The sequence below is a fragment of the Dendrobium catenatum genome, unplaced genomic scaffold (assembly GCF_001605985.2).
Source record: "Dendrobium catenatum unplaced genomic scaffold, ASM160598v2 fragScaff_scaffold_211, whole genome shotgun sequence".
NCBI lineage: Eukaryota > Viridiplantae > Streptophyta > Magnoliopsida > Asparagales > Orchidaceae > Dendrobium > Dendrobium catenatum.
This window is the reverse complement of record NW_021318673.1, coordinates 2,630,620-2,655,489: the sequence shown is the minus strand read 5'-3', so window position 1 is coordinate 2,655,489 and position 24,870 is coordinate 2,630,620. Positions and strand designations below refer to the sequence as shown.

The following is a 24,870-nucleotide window of genomic DNA, read 5'->3' as shown; positions in this document are numbered from 1 at the left end:
AACTTTGGAGGCTTACGATCTTCAACTAGTTGGTTCTAGATTGAGAAAACCAAGGGGTTGGAGGACAACAGTTACAAGAAGCCTTGGGAGATTTGATTAGTGGGATTTGAATTTGAACCCCAAGGAAATAAACAGGGGAAGGAGGGATGGCTGGTCTTGGAGGAAAAATAATGGATTAATTGGAAGGTCTAATGGGGCATTAGTTGGATAGGAGAGAGAGGGATGGCGGCAGCCCTTAATGGGATTGATTGGCTAATTAATGTGGCTTAATTGAATTGGAGAGAGGGGGAGGGGCCGGTCATGCAAGGGCTTGATTGAGCAATTTGATTGAAGCCTTGGGAGATTTGATTAGTGGGATTTGAATTTGAACCCCAAGGAAATAAACAGGGGAAGGAGGGATGGCTGGTCTTGGAGGAAAAATAATGGATTAATTGGAAGGTCTAATGGGGCATTAGTTGGATAGGAGAGAGAGGGATGGCGGCAGCCCTTAATGGGATTGATTGGCTAATTAATGTGGCTTAATTGAATTGGAGAGAGGGGGAGGGGCCGGTCATGCAAGGGCTTGGATGAATTAATAAGATAGGAGAGAGGGTAAGGGGGCCGGCCAAGAGAGAGGGGAGAGAAGTGTCCACTTTCGTTAAATGTGGAGGGGCAATCAGTGCTAATTAATTTCATATTTTAATCAATCCAAGATTGAAGGGAGTTTCCTAAAATAGGTTAATTAATTTAAGAAAGGATTTGAATTTCAAATTTATTTAGATTTGAGTTCAAAAATTTTCTAATTTAATAGCAACTAATTTAGGAAATAGGGAAATTAAGGAGGGAAATGGACTAGGGGCCAGCGGCTTGGGTTGGTGGTGGAAGTGGGGTGATGGGGAATTAGGATGGGTGGTGGTGGGGCTTATGGCCGGTGGGTGGAGGAGGGGTGGTGGTGCTCGGCCGAGAGAGGGGAAGGGGGAAAGAAGTGGCCAGCTAAGGGCTGGGGGAGATGGGGGTTTCGGCCAAGAGAGGAAGGGATTTGGCCGGCGGTTTAAGGGGAAGAGAGAGAGAATGGGGAGCGACGACGTCGACCACGAACCCGAACACTTCCTGCGGTTGGTGGTTATTGCGATGCCCTCACCTAGGGACTTCTCTTAAGCTCTCTCTTAGGACTATCAAATCTCACCAAGAAAACACAAGTGCAGAAAATAACATAATATCATTCATTATCCCTCAAAGGAGGGGGAGGCTTTAAATAGCCAATATAATGAAGAAAATTACAAAGACCAACTTGTCCCTAAGGCATATACATGACTAGTGATGTGAAACAAACAACGAAGTTTCAAGATTTTATTAAGAAATTTGTTTTAGCAATGAATTTATAAGGTTAATGTTTCACTAAGTTAGGATTTTCAGTTTTCGTAGTTATTGACTTGCTTCTAACATGCGGTTACACGATAGATTAATAGAGCTATTCAAGACAATAACAAGACGAAAGCAAGACAAATATGCAATTAACAATAATCCAGCACTTAACAAATAGAACTTTCATCTTCGAGTTTCCCTCCCAATCGCTCTTTAGAGGTAGGGTTAGTGGAGGATGAAGGTTAGCAAATCCAGTGACGCCACTAAAAGACAAAGGATGCCGGCAGTTTTGATCAACGGAGAGTCGTCCGGCGATCTTCCACGATCCTGTGGGTTGTTTCTCTTCGATGATGTCCGCCAAAGTGATGAGAATATGCTCAACGTCTTTGATTGTGCCTTCAGATCCAAATCTGGGATCGAAGAAAGGTGATTGAATGATATCAATTTCCTCTTGAAAATTATAAATGAATCCATGATCAACTTCCAGATCCGCCATACATGGACATGGGAGGACTCTTTGTTGTGTGCCTTGGAGGGGGAGGTCCGACGTTTGGTTGTCGGGAGAGGAGGGGCGGCTGTTTGGGCTAGGCAGGATGAGGGAAGCAACGACTAGGGCAAGTGGAGGGAATTTGAGGTTTTAATTTCTCCTTTTTGGAATTAATTATCCAAAGAGGGTAATTAATTAAAAGAAATAATGGGGTGGAGGGAAGAACTAGAATTCAAAATTTGAATTCAAAATTCAAATGAGAACTAGGGGCCTCTTTAGGAAAAACCATGGTAATGCCCATTAATGGGGCCAGCGGCTTCATGAGGGCAGAGAGGGATTATGGAGAGATTTTGGGAGTTTCCAAATAGAACGTTGTAGACTAGGAAAGTAAATAAGAAATCCAATTTAATTTGTTGTTAAATCGGATTCATGACTAAAACTTTCGTTATTTGGATTTTAAATAAGGAAAGTATTTGAAATTCAAATTTGAATTTCAAATGACTTAATTCTGTCCTTTAATTGCTTGCGTTATTTTAGGAAGGGAGTTATGATGATTGAAATCATCATAATTGAATGGGAGCAAGAGGGGAGGCCGGCGACAAAGGGGAAGGGGGTGGGGCCGGCCGCCAGGTTGATGAAGTGGCCGACGGCATGTTAGGTGGGGGGCGGCGGGTATGGGGAATCAAAGGAAGTGGTTGAGACCATAGGTTTGGGGAGAAAGGGAGGGGATTGTCGGCGGTATTGGGGAAGGGGGAAGAGGAAGATGAATACTAAAATAAAGAACAAAGAACTCACAAAGAGATCATAAGACCACAAACCTTAGACTACTCCAAAGGTTGACGGGTATTGCTATCACCCACATAAGGTTTCTTCTCAAGAACTCACTAAGAGATCAAAGAAAGCTGAAATTTTCTTCATGATTCATCATTAGAAAATAATACAAAAACTAGGCCTTCATATATAGGCCTCCAAAACACAAAATATAAAAGACACAAATGCCCTCAGGCTACAACATGACACAAATCCCTCATAGGGGTAGAAGTGGAAAATTGAAAAATAAAATAAATGCACTAAAACAACATAAATAGATACTATGAATCGTAGCCGTCGATCTGCGATCTTGCCGATGGTAAGTACATCGAATTGTTCGGTGGATGTCCTCATCATTCTCCCCAGGTGAGAGAAAGTTCGACCCCGTCGGGTAAGTATCCCATGAACTCTCATATAGCTCCAGCAGGTCGGGGTCCAATCTTTGTATCTCCTCGCGATCCACCCACGTGTTCTCCGTCTCTGGTTTCCCTTTTCATTGCACCAAGTACCTTTGATGCCCACCATCTTTAGTGGAGATGATTTCATCACTAAATATTATTTCCATCTCCTCCGCATTAGGTAAAGTAGAAATTTTTTAGGAGTGGAGGTAAGCTAGGGTTCTCACTAGGTATGATCACAGAAGGCTCAATGTTTATTGGATTTGCAGGGTTAAACTCTGGTCCCTCAAAGGCTACTAGATAATCGATGTTAAATGTAGGGTAAAAGTGAAACCTTTGGGAAGGTATGACATATAAGCGTTACTATTTATCTTGGATATTATTTTGAATGGGTCTGCGCATCTAGCATGTAACTTTTTAACGGTTTCTTGTGAGAACTACTCTGGATGAATCCGTACCATAACAAAATTGCTAATGTTGAATTCTTTAAATCGTTACTTATGGTCTGCATTAAGCTTATAATTAGCATTACTTAATATAATTTTCTTATTAATCTCCTTATGCAATTCTTGAAGATGATATGCAAATGGGAATGCAAGAGACATGGTGTGCAGGATGAATGACAAGAATTGTGGGTTCACACAAAAGTTTTAAACTAAGATAGTTTCGTCAGAAATTAGAACATACAGACTCACAAGTAAACATAGATGGATTAAAGATGGATCAGTCACAAAATGAGAGGATATAAAGTGTTCAGGTCTAAGGGAACTGGTGTAGGAGGAGCAATGAAGACATCCTTAGCTACAAGGACATTTCTATAGGGAGTTTTAGCTAGGGGCGTAGATAGTCTCTTAGGGGTAGTAGTGTAATCGAGCAAATTCATGCAACTAGGATAGAGATGGTCTTAACAGGAAAGGCCAAGAAAATATCGGGCAAAACGGATGACTCAGGAACAAGATAAGATGATGGGTTTTGACTCACAACCATAACAGGATAGCCCAAAGAGTCACCAGCAGGTATGAGACTCAAAAGATGGGGTAAAGTGTCCAAAACAGATGTGGGCACAACAGTTAGAGAAATGTCATGAGAGTATGGGCTAACACTCTCTCTCTAACAATAAAGTCGGTACGAATAATGGAGAGATAAGCCCAATCAAGAAAGACACACTTGTTCAAATATAAATCTAGAGGAGCAACTCCTAAAATAGACTCTAATAAAACATGAGGATGCTCATTATTCAAATTAGGCTCAGAAACTTTCAGACACAAATTACTGTCTTTCGAACTCATATTACTATCCTCAATAGAATCAAATTTGGTTATAACCCTAAGATCAATGGATTTGGGGTCAATTAAGTCGTTGTTTAATTCAGGTAGTAAATTTAATTGACTAACTCCCAACTCGAGATTATCCACATCGCCATCAGAATTATCCGAAATTAAATTAGAATTATTCAAAGTCATCTTTGTAGGAGATATAATTAAATCATATTCTTCTGAAGTCAATTTCAATGTGTTCAAGGTCAAAACAGCTTCTTCCGAGATCAAATTAATATCGTCCGGGCAGTCCTTATCCAATGGAATATCCTTAATGAGATTAGGATCCGGATGGGCTAAGGTATCAAGGTTCTAGATCTCCTAAATCAAGGTTTAAGTCAGGCAGGCAGTCTAATTCAACCACTTCAGTTTCATCCTTAAAGAAGTCATCGTTATCAGTGATATCATTAGTATCCATAAAATGGATGCACTCAGTTTCAGGTTCATGGGACTTCTCCTTTGCATTGCATCTTTTTGTTAAAATTACACTTGCAGGGTCAAAGACTGGATAGCTAGGAGTCGTCCCCAGGCTAGGTGAAGACCTACAGAGTGGGGCAGCAACCCTGAAGTTACTAAGGGATGGGTTGTCTCGACCATAGTGATTTTCATGGTTTATCCCAACAAAAGAGGTAGGGTGGGGTTCCAGAGGAAGATTACTAGGTGTTGGGGCCACTACGTGAGTGGGAGTGGTATGTCAAACAGGTTTACGGGTAACCAAAGAGGTATGGAAATGAGTAACTGCCGCTCGGTGAGGACTAGGAGTCATGATATCATATTAGAGTGTAACAGGTGAGTAGGACTAACTTTCACGTGTAGGGTTCTTGAGAATGTTGTACCCTAAAGCTTGATGAATAGGGGATGACCTAATCTTAAAATCAGATGGTTGGCCATAAGTAGGTGAAAGATACTTTAATCCAAGTTCTCGTCTCATGTCTTTCCAATCGGAAGTAGGGTATTCGCCACGAGACTCTTTATGATCTTCCATCCTCATCCAAAATTGACGAGTACTACCGTTCAGGAGAGACTTAGCAATGCTAACCTAGTGGGACTTAGGAATGCTACATGATTCAAAATAGTCCTTTAGTTATCTAACCCATTCCCTAAAGTAGTAAGGGTCCGAGGAACCATCAAAGGTGGGTAGACGATAAGGTGACTCTAAGTGAGGTTGTTGTGGCTTAGGCTTAGGTCTAGGTTGATAAGCAAAGTGGGGCAACTTCCTACTAACATGATTGACCGAATGGGGAACGTACCTAGAGTGGGGAGAGCCAACATGTTTCTCCATCATAGTTTTAGTCATAGAGCCCCCTAAATTAACGAGGTCATCTAACTTCTTTTGAAGGCCTCTAAATGTAGCAGAAATTTTCTATACAGCTAGCTAAAATAGTAATTAAAATTAATTATGCGATGGTATGCATGCAACAAGCTTCCGAAAAGTTAAATAAACTCCTAGGATGACTTCTAGCACATATAACTCATACTTTCCATGCTCTGATACCAAGTTGATGTGAAACAAACAACGGAATTCTAGGATTTTATTAAGAAATTTTTTTAGCAATGAATTTATAAGGTTAACGTTTTACTAAGTTAGGATTTTCAATTTTTGTAGTTATTGACTTGCTTCTAGCATGCGGTTACACGATAGATTAACAGAGCTATTCAAGACAATAACAAGATGAAAGCAAGTCAAATATGCAATTAACAATAATCCAGCACTTAACAAATAGAACTTTCACCTTCAAGTTTTCCTCTCGATCCGTCTTTGGAAGTAGGGTTGGTGGAGGATGATGGTTAGCAAACCCAGTGACACCATTGAAAGATAGAGGATGCTGGCGGTTTTTATCAACGAAGAGTTGGCCGGAGTTGGAGAGACGGGTGGTCGTCCGGCGATCTTCGACGATCCTATGGGTTGTTTCTCTTCGATGACGGACGCCAAAATGAAGAGAATACGCTCCACGTATTCTTCGACGGTGCCTTCGGATCCAATTCCGGGATCGAAGAAAGGTGATTGAATGATGTCAATTTCCTTTTGAGAATTGTAAATGAATCCGTGAACTTTCGGATCCGTCATACATGGACATGGGAGGACTCTTTTTTGTGTGCCTTGGAGGTGGAGGTCCGGCATTTGGTGGTATGGAGAGGAGGGGCGGCGGTTTGGGCTAGGCAAGATGAGGGAAGGGACGGTTAGGATTAGTGTTGGGGATTTGAGGTTTTAATTTCTCCTTTTGGAATTAATTATCTAAAGAGGGTAATTAATTAAAGGAAATAATGGGGTGGAGGGAAGAACTAGAATTCAAAATTCAAATGAAAGCTAGGGTCTCATTAGGAAAAACCATGGTGATGCCCATTAATGGGGCCAGCGGCTTCATGAGGGGAGAGAGGGATTATTGAGATATTTTGTGAGTTTCCAAATAGATCTTTGTATACTAGGAAAGTAAATAAGAAATCTAATTTAATTTATTGTTAAATCGGATTCATAATTAAAACTTTCATTATTTGGATTTTAACTAAGAAAGTTTTTTAAATTCAAATTTGAATTTCAAATGACTTAAATCTCTCCTTTAATTGCTTGCGTTAATTTATGAACAAAGTTATGATGATTGAAATCATCATAATTGAATGGGAGCAAGAGGGGAGGCCGGCGACAAAGGGGAAGGGGGTTGGGCCGGCCGCCGGGTTGATTAAGTGGCCAGTAACTTGTTAGGTGGAGGGGCGGCGGGTAGTGGGGAATCAAGGGGAGGGGTTGAGGCCGTCGGTTTGGGGAGAAAGGGAGGGGATGGCCGGCGGTATAGGGGAAGAGGGAAGAGGAAGATGAAGACTAAAATAAAGAACCAAGAACTCACAAAGAGATCATAGAATCGCGAATCTTTGACTCCTCCAAAGGTTGATGGGTATTGCTTTCACCCACCTAGGCTTTCTTCTCAAGAGCTCACTAAGAGATCAAAGAAAGCTGGAATTTTCTTCATAATTCATCATTAGAAAATGATACAAAGACTAGGCCTTCATATATAGGCCTCCAAAGAACAAAATATAAAAGACACAAATGCCCTCAGGCTACAACATGACACAAATCTCTCATAAGGGTACAAGTGGAAAACTGAAAAATAAAATAAATGCACTAAAATATCATAAATAGATACTATGAATAGTAGCCATCGATCTACGATCCTGCCGATGGTAAGTACATCGAAATGTTCGGTGGATGTCCTCATCAACTAGGCTTTCAAGTGGGGCATAAAAGGAAAAGTACAATAAAACTCATAAATTAATACATCAATTATAAATCTAATACAATGATAATCAAAAGTAAAGCGGCGCAATCGTGGTCGTAGATCGACAGCCATGTCTCTAGTAGACTCTTCAAGGTCGGATGTCCTCATCAATAAGTTCTAATGGAGTGCTACCCTTATATTAATAGAATAACATATGCTTATTCATAGAGAACATATCAAGAGTACATATCAAGAATTTAGGGAAGTCCTATCTCCTCAAATTCATTTTTTGATACATTTAAATACTTTTGAAGGTACTTTAGAATATATATGATATTAATGCTTTTGTTGTTATGATATTTATATTTTGTGTGTATTAATTGTGCCCTCCACAGATGTTTCTTCAACTACTCCAAGACTTTCCCCCTTTCTTCCAAATACTGCTCAACTGAAGAAATTGACGCGTTTCCTCTCCATTCTCTCAAAGTGCACTAAGTGTGGGTGGTCCCTTCTATCAGCATTTTAAAAGGAGTCATTCGAGAAGCTGAATGGTATGATGTATTATAACAATCCTCGGCCCATGCTAACCATTTTGCCCACATCCTCGGTGTTTAAGATGCAAAACACCTCAAGCCTCCTAACTTTGATTTACTACCTCTGTTTGTTTATTCTTCTAAGGATGGTAAGTGGTGCTTCTCTTGAGAATAGTACTCTGCAACCTAAACAGCTCCCTCCAAAACTTGCTGAGGAATACTTTATCTCGGTCAGACACTATCGACTATGGGATCCCATGCAGTCTAACCACCTCCCTGATGAATGCTGCTGCCACTATCATTGTGGTGTAGGGGTGCCGTAAGGGGATGAAATATGCATACTTAATCAGCCTATCAACCACCACCATAATAATTGTGAACCCCTCTGATCATGGTAGACCATCTATGAAATTCATGGACACTTCATCCCATACCCTGTTTGGAAGTGATAATGGTTGTAGTAACTCATCTGGAGCCATAGCCATGTACTTGTTTCTCTGATACCTCGCCACCATTCCCTCATCTTTATGCATCCCCTTCCAATATAACTCAGCAGTCAGTCTCCTGTAAGTCTTCCCTACCCCAGAATGGCCTCCAACTACACTCCCATGAACTCCTGTAATAGGTGGGGAATAAGGATGGAGATTTGTGGTATCACAAACCTCCCAGGATGTAATTAAGAGTTTCCCTCTCAAGTGAGTACCCAGGATGGCTATTCGTGCCTTCATCAAATCCTCTCTAATCTTCATTAACTTTGCATTATGTATACTCTCTTCTTTGATAGCCCCCCAGTCTACCATAAGTGGTACTAAAATTGCCATCCCTGAAGCTCCCCAACACATCTTGATAAAGCATCAACCGCCTTATTTTCCAAACTTGCCCTATACGGGATCTCAAAATCATTGCTTAGTAGTTTGGACAACCACCTCTGATGCTCCTCAATCACCATCCTTTGCTCTAGTAAGTATTTTAAGCTCCTCTGATCTATCTTGACAATGAAATGCTTACCTAGCAAGTAAGTGCGCCACTTCTGAATGTCCAGCACAATCGCCATCAATTTCCTCTCATATACCGACTTTAACCTACCTCTAGCTAATAGCACTTGACTGTAGTATGCTATAGACATTTTCTGCATGATACGGTCTCCAACCCATATCTAGACAGTATCGGTCTCCATTACAAAAATCTAGCTGAAATTTGGGAGAGCTAAAACTAGGACTATAGTCATGGCTTTCTTCAGTCTCTCAAATGTCTGGGTCGCTGCCTCTCCCCACAAGAAGATATCTTTCTTCAGTTGCTCAGTTAAGGGAAAGGCTATGGTACTGTACCCCCTCACAAATCTTTGGTAGTAACCAGTTAGTCCTAGGAAACCTCTCAGCTCCCTCAAGTACTTAGGCAGAGGCGATTTCTGCACTACCTCAATTTTTATTTGATCAGCCGCCACTCATTGGGATATCACATGCCCCAAGTACTCCACATGAGCCTATGGTAAGCTGCGCTTATTTAGGTTGGCTATCATCTGATGTTCCTGTAGAACTTCTAAAACCACCCTCAAGTGTTCCAGATGCTCCTTCGTTTTGTTGTATACCATAACAAAGAAAACCAGAACAAATTTTCGGAGGTACGGTCGGAACACCCTATTCATTAAGGACTAGAAAGTAGCAGGGGCATCACTAGAAACTCGTAGTGCCCCTCGTGTATCCTAAAAGTCGTCTTCGGAACATCTGCCTCCTTCATTCTAATTTGATGATATCCTAACTTCAAAACCAGCTTGGAAAACACCTCTGCTCCATACAGCTCATCCAAGAGCTCATTAATCATAGGAATAGGGAACTTATCCGGCACTGTCTCCTTGTTTAAGGATCTGTAGTCTACACAAAACCTCCAACGCCCATCCTTCTTTTTGACTAGTAAAATAGGATTAGAGAAATAACTCACACTAGGCTTGAAGATCCTCGCCTCCAACTTCTCATGGATTAGCTTCTCAGTTTTATCTTTTTGAATATGAGGATAGCGGTATGGATGAACAATGATTGATGACACGCCTTCCTTCAAAGTAATGGCATGCTCTAGCTCTCTCTGGGGAGGTAGGCCCCGGGGAGGCTAAAAAACCTCCCGAACTGCTTTATGAGTGGCTGTACTGTAAGAATGTCTCCCTCATCCTCTAGTCTGACCCCTTCAAAGCGATGCAACTCCTTCAAAAATCTTCCTCCCACCTCTTGTATGGTCCTGATTAGTGATTTGAGAGATACTCTAGCCTTGGATAGCCCGACGTCTCCCTGTATCACAATCCTCCCTCTACCACTAGTTCCATCCTCAGTGCTCCCCAATTGTCCTTGGTATCTCCCAAGGTCTGTAGCCACTTCATTCCCAGGATGACATCAGTGTTCCCCAACTCCAAGTGATGAAAATCCTCCCTCACCTGGATCCTCTGAATGGGCAGTACCACTCCTCTATACCTATCTCCACCTTTCCCATGCCCATCATCACCTCATAGCCGCCTATAGCCAGTAATTTCACCCCCAACAGGTCGACAATCTGATTGGAGATGAAATTGTGGGTTGCCCCACTATCTATCAGCATCACTACCTCTCTGTCAGCTATTTCTCTATTCACTTTTTTGGTATGATTCAGGGGTGCACAGAGTTTAGGGAGACTTCTGTAGCATCAAGATGCAACTTCTCTTCCTCCACCACTAGTCCGCTCTCACCTCCCTCTTCACTTTTCTCTTCATTATAGACGGTGAGAATCTGAAGAGTTCGGTCCTTACACCTATGTCCTAGCATGTACTTCTTATCACATTTGAAGCATAACCCCTTAGCCCTCTTCTACTGTGTCTCTTTCTTAGTAAGCTTCTTTAAATTTTCCCCCTCCAGCTTTCTCCCTTGGTGCTTCTCTCAAACTCCTTGGTGTAGGCCCCTTGGGAGCTAAGAAGATGGTGGTCATTCTATATGACCCCCTTGAGTTTCTCCCCCTAGCCCCCCTCTCCAGATAATTCTGGTCCTCCACCAATTGTGCTAGCTCCATGGCTTCCCCCAAGTCTCAGGGGATCATCACCCTAACCGTTGCTCGAATCTCTGGTTTAAGCCCCTTCATAAAATTTCATTCTAGTATTGTCTTTAAGAGTCGATCTAGCCTACTAGCAAGGTACTTGAACCTGTCACGGTACCCTGCTGCATCAAGGCGAAAAACTGCTCATAGAAGTTTCCTCCCAAACTTGTTTGAAAACGTTCTAGTAAATAATCCTTGACCTCCCTCCTGCTCCAAATGGGTTGCCTCATGTCCTGCCATTGGTACCATGCTAGTGCCTTCCCTTCTAAGCATAGTCCTGCAGATGTTAATTTCTCCTCCTTTGTTAATCTGTTAACTGCAAAGTATCGCTCCACCTTGTATATCAAGCCATATGCGTCCTCGCCCTCAAAGATAGGCATTTTAGCTTCCTGACCTTCGGGTCTTTGCTTCCCAGCCCTCCGGTCCCCCCCCCCCCCCCCCCTGAATCCTTCATAGCCTTCCAATTCTCGAAGAGGAGGTGCTCCCCAGTTGTCACATTCTTCCCTCCGACGATCATACCCAAACCCTTCATCAAAATCTCATATTATTCTTTCAAAATTAGCACCCCAACGATCGAAATCCTCTCCCATCACAAAATCAGCACCTAGTCTTTATCTCCTGCCTAGAAAGTGGTTCTAGATGAGGCATTCCGTCTTCACCCTCCAAGATCTCCACTTCTGGATTAACGTATTAGGGTTCCCACCTCTTCCATGGCCGCCGGTAGTTTCCTTTGCTTCCGATGTCGCCAGATTGGGTTTGATTTCTAGCAATTTCTTCAACATATCTTCCACCACTGCGAACTTTCCTTCCATCCTTTCATTAACGGATGTGATCTGATTTTAAAAATCAGAAATCTTTTCCTCAAAATATGATTTGAGTTGCCCAAGTTCTCCCTCCAAGACTTCAACATTCCTTTCAGCCATTGATATCCCTTAGATCGACGTGTTTTAATACCAATTTGATAGAAAACAACCCAAAATAATGGAAAACAAAGCAGAAATCTGCAGTAAACAGCAAATTTTCCCACAAAACTATAGGAAATCTGAGAGAGAACCTTTGAAATTCACTAATAGAAAAGAAAAACAGCGCAAGATACATGGATCTTCAATTTGAGAGGAAGAACCAACTCTCCAATTCTCTAGCCAAATACTAGAGCCCGAGCACCACACAAGAGATCCAAAATTAATATTCAAATCCAAGATAACCCTAACCCTAGCAAAACAAGACTAACTAAAGAAAAATGACAAAAGTTTAATCCCTAAACATCCCTTAATTTGAAATTTCCCTCCAATACAATGCTCAATTAAAGTGTGGGTCCCCTATGCTTAGCCGCCACCCTCTTCCCCTTAATTCCTAATCCCCCCCCCCACACACACACACACACCTGTAAACCAAAACCGGTCCACTAGGGACCGGTTCAACAGGTTTAGCCAGCCCCCCTTGGGCCGACCTAACAAAGACTTGCATGGGGTAGGATGCGGATGACAAACTGAGTCTGCCCCAATTCAGGAACCCACCAGTGGGAATGCCTGTGTGAAGGGAGAAGTGGCTTGCTTGTTAGATTGAGGCCGACATTAACTGCCCGAGAAGTAAGCCTTGATGAACCAGATCAAATGTATGAACATGGGCACGATGGGTTGGTTAAGGATGAATGACTCTCAAATACTGGCGAGTTGTTTTCGATTTTGTAGTTAAAGTGGTTATTTTAGCATACCTATCTCAATTAAGTTTGATAAAGTTACAACTTTTTTTTTTCTCTAGTGTAAACACAGCTAATATTTAGTGGATTGATTTAGTTTAGTTCTACTAATATCAAGGGCTAAGATTGCGTTTTGAAAAGTTAGAAGGCAAGCTATAAACTTAGAATTTTGCCACGGTACTATTGAGGAGACTGCTACGCAATGAAGTGCCTTAAAGCCCGTTGGATGTAAATCATAGAAAGTAACGAATATTCTAGCTAATATTTTTTTTTTCAAGGTTTGGGTATTTTGTTAAATGGATGAAGCAAGCTTCTCATCAGTTTTTATTGGTAAATTTACCTTTTTGAATCTAAATGATTTTGGTTGAGTTGGTTGAACCCCGCTTAGATTTTTTAATCGAGAAATGAATTTCACCATTTTGTCATGATACCCATTTGGACTTACTATTGATAATGAAACAGGTGCAAGAAAAACTTTCTGGTGAAGAATATAAAGACTTCGTCAGTTTTATGAGGGCATTGAAATCCAAGACTATGAAGATAACATCTGTTTTGGAGTCAATTGCAAAGTTATTTTCTGCCCCTGGGAGGCTTTTCCTTCTTGAAGGGTATGCTTAAATTCCTTCACTTGAAGCTGGCGTGGTAATATTAAATGATAATTATGAATTCCAAAATTATAAAACCCTATATCTTCTAAAAAAATTCCTCTTTTATAAATTATCACTTAAAATTGTTTTAGTTGCGATTATCATGTTAACTATGTAGCATAAAGAAGATGATTTACTTTGAATGACTTTTATAAATGTCTCCATTAGCAAGCTAAAATATATGACCTTATTGTTAATTTTGTATGAAGTCGACCCCACTTAGTGGGATAAAGGCTTGTTGTTGTTGTTGTTTTGTTAATTTTGTATGCAAATCCATTGCAATTAAAAATCCATCAATCCACAACAAATGATATTTTGTAAGAATCTCAATTGATTTTTGTTGAATTCAGATTTGTCTGACGGATGATGCTCGACTAAACTAGCAAATTTGTTTGGTGAGCTAAGAGTCTGTTGGTGAGAATGGAAAGTAGAGAGAGTAGATAGGAGATTAAGTTGGCAGAATCTCTACCATCCCTGTCAAAAATACAAAAAAGTGAGACTCAAGAGGCCCAAATGATCCAAAGAAAATGTCCCTAAATGTTCCTCATCACCCTATATTTATAAGGTTTTGAGGGAAACATGAAAGACTATGCAGAGAAAAGTAAAAATACAAGGTACATATAATACACGTACAATGTTTCATGTTAATCTAGGATGTGTTTCCCCCTAATTGTCTGTAAGAGAATGAAGTCAATGGTCTAGTGAGCTGTATGTTGTTGGGTGAGCTCAAGAGAGGCAATTCTCAAGAGGAGGAGATTTACTTGTAGTTGGTGAATTTTCTTATCAAGTCGAGGACTACCATAAGAGGCCCAAGGTTGTGGAAGGTGCGATGAGTTGCTTGCGGGGGTGAAGAGTCCTTGAGCCTGTTATTAATAGTTGAATGTAATGTGAAGTCCCTGAGGTAGGTTTTTTCCTATAACTGAGTTTGGTGAGCTAATAGGAGGTGGATTTAAATGAGATGAGTGGCAATTTATTGCTCAGCGAGGAACATCCTAGTAGCTCAGCATAGGGAGAGATCCTTGGCGGCTGTGCGCGAGTGATGCTCGTCATTATCCTTGTGCGAGTTCCAGGTGACTCCTTTGAGGGATTTTCTCCTGAGAGAGAATACCCTCGTCACAACCCTATTGTTACCTTTTAAAACACCTGAGAAGGCGATTATGAGTGTCATTTTAGTTTCCTGATTTACTTGGCCCTTTGACAGGCAAGTGGTGAAAAGGGCTAGTGAATGAAATTAAAGATGACTATCTAACGTAAGATAGAGAAATTAATAAAAATTTATTGCCCCATTTCTATTGTAATCTCGAGGACTGCGTTGACCTTGTAATGATGATGTCAACGTGGCATCATTCTGCATTGGGCTTCTTTATAAATTGTGGGCTTGCATTGGAGACAGATTTATTTTCTTTCTTATTGTGATAAGAGAAGTGGCAAGTGCTTTGAGAAATGGACTTCCTTGTAATAGCTCGCTTTCATTGCCAAACATCCAAGAAGACGACCTTCCATCAACGGTGAGTTGTCCCATCCTAGAAGAAGGCTGCTTATATTGTGACAGACTCACCGAGCAAAAGGTCAATAAAGAAGTGACCCAGCAACCGGTTGGATTTGTGCAAAGAAAGTGAGAACGAAAGTTGGGAGGCGATCATTATTGCGCCATCTTTCGCAATTGGCGGCTAGTTGTATGTTACTGGTGCCCCATCGTTCCTGTGGAGACGATAACTATTAGGGATGAAGACGAGGAGACCTAGCTATTTAGGAAGAGGAGGCTAGTCCTCCTTTGGGAACTGGTGTCAAAGGGAGTAGGATAGATTGCCCTAGCAGTGGTGAGTTTGCAGGAAGCTCTTCATGTAGAAGGTAAGACCAAAAAGAGCAAGTATGGTTATTTAAGGATTGTAATGCTATGAAAGAAGGTACTTGTTGTGAGGGATCCTATAATCTGTGTATCCTCGAGTGAGTTGTTGTAGTATCTGCTGAGTGAGCAGAAGATGAAGGTAGTGGGTGAACTTCAAGTATCGCAGGAGAAATATACCGCGAGATCAACTCTTATCTATTCCATTTATGATATTTAACTGCTCTATTATTCTATATTAGTCTTATACTTCTGTTAATTTTTGAGAAATCATTAATCCTTACAGATACTAACAATTATCTAATATTATATCTTTGCCTTCTCAAAAATCGATGAACTTTTCTTTAAGGGCATTGATGAAATGAAGAGCTTATTATGTTTGCATTGTAAATTTTGACGACAACAACAACAACAACAACAACATCAAGCCTTAATCCCACTATATGGGGTTAGTTACGTGAATCTTTTTTCTCCATTTGGTCATATTAAGAGTGACATTCTCATTTAAATTTAATAAAAAAAAGGTCATCTCTAATATTTTCTAACCAAGTCCTTTTTGGTCTACCTCTACCTCTACCTCTACCTCTCTTAATATAGGCCAAATCTAATACATCTACTATTTAATATTATCTTCTATTGGAGATACTCCAATCATTTCATGTATATGCTCGTTTAGCATTATCTCTAAGAGTAAAGTCACTCATCCACATGAACATCCTTATCTCTGCAACACTTAACTTAATATTATGCTTCTCTTTTAATGACCAACATTCTGCACCATAAAGCATTGCAGGTCTAACCACCATCTTATAGAATTTTTCCTTAAGTTTGAGGATAACTTTTCTATCATATAACAGGCCCGATGCATTCCTCCACTTCAACCATCCAACTTGAATTCTACTAATAATATACCTATCTATATTTTACCATCACTCTGGACAATAGACATAAGATATCTAAAATATGTACTCTTATTAATGAGTTGATTGTCCAAAGTCACAACCCTCCACTAGATCTATTACTAAAATTATACTCCATGTATTCTGTTTTAGATTTACTCAAACAAAAAACTTTAGACTCTAAGGTTGACCTCCATAATTTAAGTTTACCTTCAACTCCCTCTCTAGTCCTATCAACAAGAAAAATATCATCAGCAAAAAGCATACACTAGGGTGCATCCTCTTGCAAATGTGTAGTAAGAACATCCATGACTGAAGCAAAAAGATATAGGCTTAAAGTTGATCTTTGATGTAATCTAAATGAAATAGGAAAATACTTGATCAAATCATCTTGTGTTTGAACAAAAGTAACTACTCCTACATATATATCCTTGATGACTTGAGTATAAGCATTATTAACTCTTTTATTTTCTAAATCTCTCCATAGCACTTCTCTTGGAACTTTATCACGTGCTTTCTCTAAATTAATAAATATCATATGTTGATCCTCTTTATTCCTATTTACTTCTCCATCAAACCTCTCAATAAATGTATAGCTTCCATAGGAGACCTATCCGGCATGAATTCAAATTTGATTTTAAGAAACATTAGTATGACATTGTAACCTATGCTTAATAACTCTCTACAATAATTTTGAAGTATAACACATTTATTTAATTCTTCTATAACTCTCACACTCTTGTGCATCACCTGTTTTTTTAAAAATAGGAATCAACACACGCTTTCTTCACTTATCTAGTATTTTGTCTTCAAAATAATATTGAAAAGTGTTAGAAAACAAGAAGTTTGAGAAGAAAAAATGCTTGCTTTATTCCATGATTTTTTTCCTATTTATAGATCTATATAAGAAATCTTAATACAGAAATAAATAATTACATAATAACTCTAATAGAATTCTTCCTAAATCAGCTACCCGAACATGGAAAGAATTTTGGCGTAAGTCATGCGTCCCACTGATCATGCACTAGAGCCGTTGGATCTTTTCTACATTGAACGGCTGGATTTTAACAAAAAGTATCATAAGTCAAGAAATTTTTTCTCCTAAGCATTTCCACACCTCTATTTGCATTGTAAATTTTGACTTATATAGGATTATTTCAGTCTTCTTGAATAAGAGAGAGGAGGTTTATGTTAGAGAGAGGGGATAGCCGACCTATATTAGTGGACAAATTGAGGGAGCGATTGTTCCTAGAAATAATGAGGGAAATTTTCTGGGCTAATTGATCATGAATTCATTGATTATAAACTCTTTAGGACGTTGTTTATAAATAAATGCATGATAATATTTAAGCAAAACAAACGAAATCGTAATATAGATTTTTTATGTAGCTCTCACTAGTTTGTGCGTCTCTATATGTTCAAATTTTTTTTATTTATTCTCAAATTATTTAAACTTTATAATTTTTATTATTTATTTATATAATACTCTGACCTTTGTTTTCATTCTGTTCTACAGGTTCAAGCATTTTGTTCCAGAAAAATATCGACCGTTGTATGAGCAACATCTCAGGGCCCATGTCGCAGCAGGTGATAATTAATTCAAAAAAAAAAAAAAAAATTTTTTTTTACTTGCATTTCTTTTTGTTCCTTATCATTATCAATTTAATTTGTGTCGTCATTTCCATTATTCTGTAAGCTATCATCAAAACATTTTTTTAATATTTATATTTTATGAAGCATTTTTTGATAATGAATGGAATGTTCTTAAAGCCGCAGGAGATTCCAATGAGAAGGGAAGATTTGCAAGTTTATTTAAAAAATAATTTTATCATAATATTATGATATAATTTATATTAAGATGTTAAAATAAAATGTTCAGCTTTACGAGATACCACAGCACGTTATGTATTAAATAATTTATGTTATGATTATTCGATAAATTTTATGTTGGTTGTCAACTCCTTAATATAACTATATTCTTTATTTTTCTCATTTACGGCTTATGATTTGATAGTATTACAAATTGAATGTTCCAAATTAGAAGACGTTTAAGTAAAATAATAATAATAATAATAAATTAATTATCTTTATAGGGAATTTAAATATCTTTTAATTTTAAGTACTTATCTTATAATTTTAAAATTTTGGTCTTACTATCTTGGTACAAATTATATTCGGATATTCTGATGTATTTTAATTCCTTAAAATTATCTTATATATATATATATATATATTTGATATTTACTGTTTAGGCCCATTAAGATACACTAATAAACATATTATATATGCAAGATTCGAAATCAAAATTCAAAAATTATTGATGGTTGATAGTTATAGTTCTTAATTAATTTGAATTGGAGTGTACATGAGTTAAGAGTTGATCTTGAGTCACCTTTTGTTTGAGCTTAAAATTAAATTTTATTAATTAATTAAGGTCAAACTTGAGTTTTTTTCTTACGAGTTCGAGTTCAACTCATGGTTGGCTTGTTCATTTTGAAAGAAAGAAAATGATTATAATTTCAATGATTAATAATAATGAGATAAAAATAATGAAAAATTAGAAGAAAGATAATAATGAATTATTTAATATAATAAAGTAAGATATATTTTTTTAACATTTTAAATGATTTTATATTTAAATTTTTAAATATTAATATATTTTAAGTGTATTTTATATTAATATTTTTTAAACAGGTCATCTCATGAGCTAACAAGTCAAATTAGGATTAGCTCAAATTTAACTCAATCGCTCATTAAACTCAGCTAACGAGCCATTTATCTGTAAGACTCACACCTCTAATCTGTTCATTAATCTCTTCCCTTAGGCTTATAAAAAAGCAGTTCAAAAAAGGAAAAGCCATTAATATATAGGATGGACTAATGGAGTAACAACAGTAAAACCAATAACTGAAACAATATAAGGAATAAAGCAAAGAATTGACCGGGCGATCATAGCACAATAAAGTCTTTCATCCTCTTTTTTTTTTTTTAAAGATTATTGAGCCAATTAAGGCAAATATATACATATCACTTACACAAATTTCAAATTAAAAGTCTGATTGATAGTCAAAGCTTTTAACTAACAAATCAAGATGATCTACGTAAGCCTTCCATCCTTATTTCTACATAATTACAAAGCTAAAAACAGTACTGCAAACATTTATAGTCATTCTTGATTTGTGGCCCTCCATCCAAAAATTATCAAAGCTCAAAAGATAAATCTGCAAATAAAAAAAAAAAATTTGGCCAATGTAGAAACTTAAAATAATCAAAATTCTGAGTTGAGAATGATGGAAACTTAATCTTAACATCATAAGTATTTTTCAATATAGTTCAGGTTGTTCCATTAGATCCCATTGATGTTGCAGCAAGCCTTTTGAGTTTCTATATAGTTCTTCCAACATGATACATTGGTAGATAGGCTTTGTATAGATAGTATTTTTCAAATTTTTAGTTATTTCTTTTTCTCCAAATAAATCAAATTACATAGCAAAATAGAGAGATAATTTTTTTTTTAAATTTTTTTTTTCATACTTGATCGAAGAAGTGAGTGCATCAATGGGCTCAAACATCTGATGAAGATTTGCGCTTAAAAATTTTTAAAGACATCCATTGCTAGCATAAGGTTTTTACAAAAGGTGAAGCGTGATGTTCAGTTTTCCACAAACATTGAAATCTATCAATGTGAATAACTATACGGAATATGGAGGAGTCTTGTCGGTTGATTCAGGTAATGCTCTTACTATTCTTAACAAATTTGATGCTCTTAATCAAGTGGTGGAGGAAGGGGAAATATTAAGTCCAGAAAATGATGTTGGATTGATTATTGCTGAAGTTTCTTTAACCAGTAATTAATTCAATGAAGAAAGATCATGTTTTTTCGGAGGTGGAGCTGGAAAACACAGAAGGCGGTTCTTCTAATGTCAAGAAAAAAGGTTCTAAACAACTCAAGGGTTTGGGATCTATTAATATGAAAACTAAAAGTAGAAGGGGAAATGCTGGTCAAAAGGATAAGTTGGGGACATTGTCCCCTTTTGTTCAATAATGTCTTCAATTATCTTTTGGAATTGTAGATGAGCTAGAAAGAAAAAAGCTTCTCTATATTTCAAAGATATATTGAAAGATCATGGAGTATTTTTGTGGGTTTGATTGAAACCAAATTATATTCTATTGATAGAAGGGAGATAAATTCTATGATTGGTTCAGATTGGAAGTATTTTCTAGTTCCTTCAGTAGGCTTGTTGGGAGGAATTTTGGTGCTTTGGAAAGAACTTTGCTTCTTTCAATGTATTGGATTTTTCTTCTCAATTGGTTATTGGTGAACTTGAGGTTCCCAATAAAGGAAGATAGAGACTAGCTACTATCTATGGTAACAAAGATGTGTACACATTGGCTCGTTTGAACACATGGTGGAGGCAACGTGCAAAACTCAAATGGCTTGAAGATGGAGATAGGAACTCTAGATTCTTTCAAGCTTTTGCTAGTGCTAGAAAGAACTCTAATTTTATTAACAATGTCAAAAAAGATGAAGGTGTTATTGTGGAGGATCAACATCAAATTGAAAATGTTTTGTTCAGCTTTTTCAAAGATAAATGGAGGGTTAGAAGATGCACTTTAACTGGTTGGCCGAATACAAATAACTTATTGGATGAAGATGATTCTTCTATGTTAAGCAAGGAGTTTTCCATAGAGGAGGTGGAATCCGTGATCAAGGGGGCAGGAGGAAACATATCTCCGGGATATGATGATATTACTTACACATTCATCAAAGCCTATTGGTCCATAATTAAGGAAGATTTCTGGAATGCAATCAATCATTTTCTTTGCTCAGGGGAGATGTGTGAGTGGAAAGAGACAATTATTGTTTTTATTCCTAAGGTGAGTAATCATTTATCTTCTTCCAATTTCAGACCTATTAGCTTGTGCAACTTGGTCTATAAAGTGGCGGCTAAAGTCCTTTTGAATAGTTTGTCTCCTATTATTCATAAAGCTTTTAACTAACAAATCACTTACACAAACTTCAAATTTAAAGCCTTATTGATAGCCAAAGCTTTTAACTAACAAATCAAGATGATCTACGTAAGCCTTCCATCCTTATTTCTACATAATTACAAAGCTAAAAACAGTACTGCAAACATTTATAGTCATTCCTGATTTGTGGCCCTCCATCCAAAAATTATCAAAGCTCAAAAGATAAATCTGCAAATAAAAAAATTTTTGGCCAATGTAGAAACTTAAAATAATCAAAATTCTGAGTTGAGAATGATGGAAACTTAATCGTAACATCATAAGTATTTTTCAATATAGTTCAGGTTGTTCCATTAGATCCCATTGATGTTGCAGCAAGCCTTTTGAGTTTCTATATAGTTCTTCCAACATGATACATTGGTAGATAGGCTTTGTATAGATAGTATTTTTCAAATTTTTAGTTGTTTCTTTTTCTCCAAATAAATCAAATCACATAGCAAAATAGAGAAATGATTTATTTTATTTTATTTCATTCATACTTGATTGAAGAAGTGAGTGCATCAATGGGCTCAAACATCTGATGAAGATTTGTGCTTAAAAAAATTTAAAGATATCCATTGCTAGCATAAGGTTTTTCCAAAAGATGAAGCATGATGTTCAGCTTTCCACAAACATTTATATTTATGATTTCATCATATTCAAACGATGATTATAATTATGACTCTATCTACATGAACGCGCTGCAGGGTGTATTCTCTAGAAGAATAGACAACCTGCCGATCTCAGATAGCGTACTCGTAGTCACGTGTATTACCTTGCAACACTTCAAAGAAATCAATCCGCCTGAGGTGAATAAGGTTGAAGAACTCACAATCTGTTATTTGCCTCCTCTTAAAAAGGGGACTGTGCTAGGGAACATACTATATTCTATTGGAAAGCGCAAAGAAGAGAATAATAACTGGTATTGTATGCTCCTTGATTCTAAAGAGTTACTACCTATGAGGCTACCTAGGTTTAATATCAAAGGTATTCAAAGAATGCTATGAAAGCAAATCAATATTTCTACCACCAAATGACAACTTCGTACATGTTTGGGCCTCTGGTATGGAAGGAATCCGTGTGCATTACAATAAAAGAATATAGCTGTGTATAAAGATATCAGATTCATCAAGCGAAAATACCTTCGGAAGGAGACTTGCCGAGCAATCACATGCGGGGGGTTCATATCCGAGAATAATAGTGACTATGAGATGTATGAAGTTGACACATATGATGATCAACCTATAGAAGTCAAGCCTGCACCTAAATAATTAGGAGATGGTGGACAGGTAGCCATTATGGACGAGCTAAAAAAAGTCAACTTGGGAACTGAGGAGGTGCCTCACCCAACATTTATTAGTTGTCTCTTACCCAATGAACAAATCGAAGAAATAAAATAACTTTTCTATGAATTCAAGGATTTCTTTGCCTGGATATATACTGAGATATCTGGTTTATTCTCTAATGTAGTAGTTTACAGATTGGCCATCAAACCAGATGCATCACCCATTAAACAAGCTCCAAGCATAATGTTATTGGAGATTGAAGAACATGTGATTGCATAAACAAAGAAGCTCATAGAGGTGGGCTTCATTCATGAAGAAAAATATGATGACTGGATCGCTAATATTATCCCTGTTAAAAAGAAGAATGGTCAAATTCGTATATGTATTAACTTTCAGGACCTTAATAAGGCATGTCCAAATGATGACTTCCTGCTCCTAGTGTCAGAACTATTGGTCGATAACACTTCCAATTATAACATATTCTCATTTATGGACGAATCATTGTGCTACAACTAAATCAAGATGTCACCTAAAGATGAGAAAGAGGCGTTATTCAGAATGCTCATCGATATTTTATACTATACGGTCATATCTTTGGCCTGAAGAACGCTGGAGCCACCTATTAATCGGTAATGATGCGTATATTTGATGAGCTGATTCATCAAAAGGTTAAGTGCTACATAGATGATCTCACATTCAAAAGCATGAACCGAAATAATGATTTAAATGACCTAAGGATCATATTTGAGAGGATTAGAAAGTTTGATTTGAAGATGAACCCTCTCAAAATGTCTTCGGGGTCTCCTCTAGTAAATTCTTTGGATACATTGTTTGACGTTGAGGCATAGAAACTGACCCCGATAAGATCATGGTGATTATGGAGATGCCACCACCAAGCAACCTCTGTCAACTTCGCTCATTATAAGGGAAACTGGCCTTCATCTAGTGATTCATATCGATCTGTCAGGTAGGTGCCAACAATTTTCAAAATAGATGAAAAAAGATGTTCGCTTCAAATGGGACGTAGAGTGTTAGGAAACGTTCCATAGCATTAAAAGATATCTATTAAACCCATCCATTCTTGTGGCACCAATTTCGGCGAAACCTCTTATATTATATACAATAGCACTAGAATAATCTCTCGGAGCACTGTTGGCCCAGCATAATGAAGAAGATAAGGAAAATGTGTTCTACTACATTAATTGGAGGTTGATTAGAGAAGAAATATATTACTCCCCAATTGAGAAGCATTATATGGCATTAATTTTTGAGATTTATAAACTCTGCCACTATATGTTCTCTCACAAAGTTATATTAATATCAAAGATTGATCCACTGAAGTTCTTGATGACAAGATAAGTGTTGACAGGTTATTTAGCTAGGTGGGCAATGATACTATTATAATTTGATATCACGTATATAACACAAAAGATGGTTAAGGGACAAACTGGCAGATTTTCTCCTCGCACATCTAATCCCAACAGACTCTCAACTCAATGATGATTTTCCCGATGAGTAAATCATGCAGGTCGACGAGGAAAAACTACCATTCTGGGAGATGTACTTTGATGGTGCATCATCGATCAAATCTACCTAACCTCCAAATTTGTCAAGAGCCCGAGCTGGTATTTATCTCATTTTTATAGCGTCCAATGAAGGTATAATGAGATTTTCATTCAGTTTAACTGAACCCCTGACTAATAATAAGGCTAAGTATGAAGCTTTAATAGTAGGATTAGAGATTGCAATCGACTTCAGAATTCAAAATCTCTGCATCTTTAGTGACTATCAATTTGTAATAAATCAAGTCTTGAGTATTTGCGAGATTTGCAAGCTTGAGTTGGCCTATTACCACCGACGAGCCCTTGAGCTCCTGAAGTAGGTGCCAAATATTAAAATAGCTTGAGTTCCTTAAGAAAAGAATGCCAAAGTAGATTGCTTTGCTAAATTGGCCAAGGAAATGACAAATACCAATAAGGAGAGACCAATATTCATAAGAGTTTACAACCGTTAGGTCTTGGAGCCCGCTCTGTTACAATTTATGAAGGTGGAAGAAGTGTCGAACTCAAGCCAGCTGGATACAATTCCGGTCGACCCTCAACCTCTCCATTAGATTATTATAGAAAATTATCCAAAAGGATATCATATAGCCAAGAGATATAAATCTAATCAAGCTTCAGAATCATGGTGGCATTGATTAGATATTGAAGTAGAGAATGATTGGAGGCAGTCATTTATTAACTACTTCAAAGAAAATAAACTCTCAACCGAAAAATCTATAGTTGTATAAATCCAAAATGGAGCATTAGGGTATGCATTTTTCAATGACATGTTGTAT

General features: G+C 37.8%; 1 protein-coding gene across 1 annotated transcript in view; it reads left to right on the top strand.

Annotated features, from left to right (window-relative positions):
• Window positions 1-18,450, top strand: part of LOC110114971 (regulator of telomere elongation helicase 1 homolog) — a gene marked incomplete at its 5' end in the record, with an annotated part of 38,504 nt that extends 20,054 nt beyond the window's left edge. Inside the window, 3 exon segments of the mRNA XM_028693017.1 lie at window positions 13,310-13,455; window positions 17,756-17,832; window positions 18,316-18,450. Coding sequence (XP_028548850.1) covers window positions 13,310-13,455; window positions 17,756-17,832; window positions 18,316-18,320 — 228 coding nt within the window.
• Between the last annotated feature and the right edge of the window lie 6,420 nt (window positions 18,451-24,870).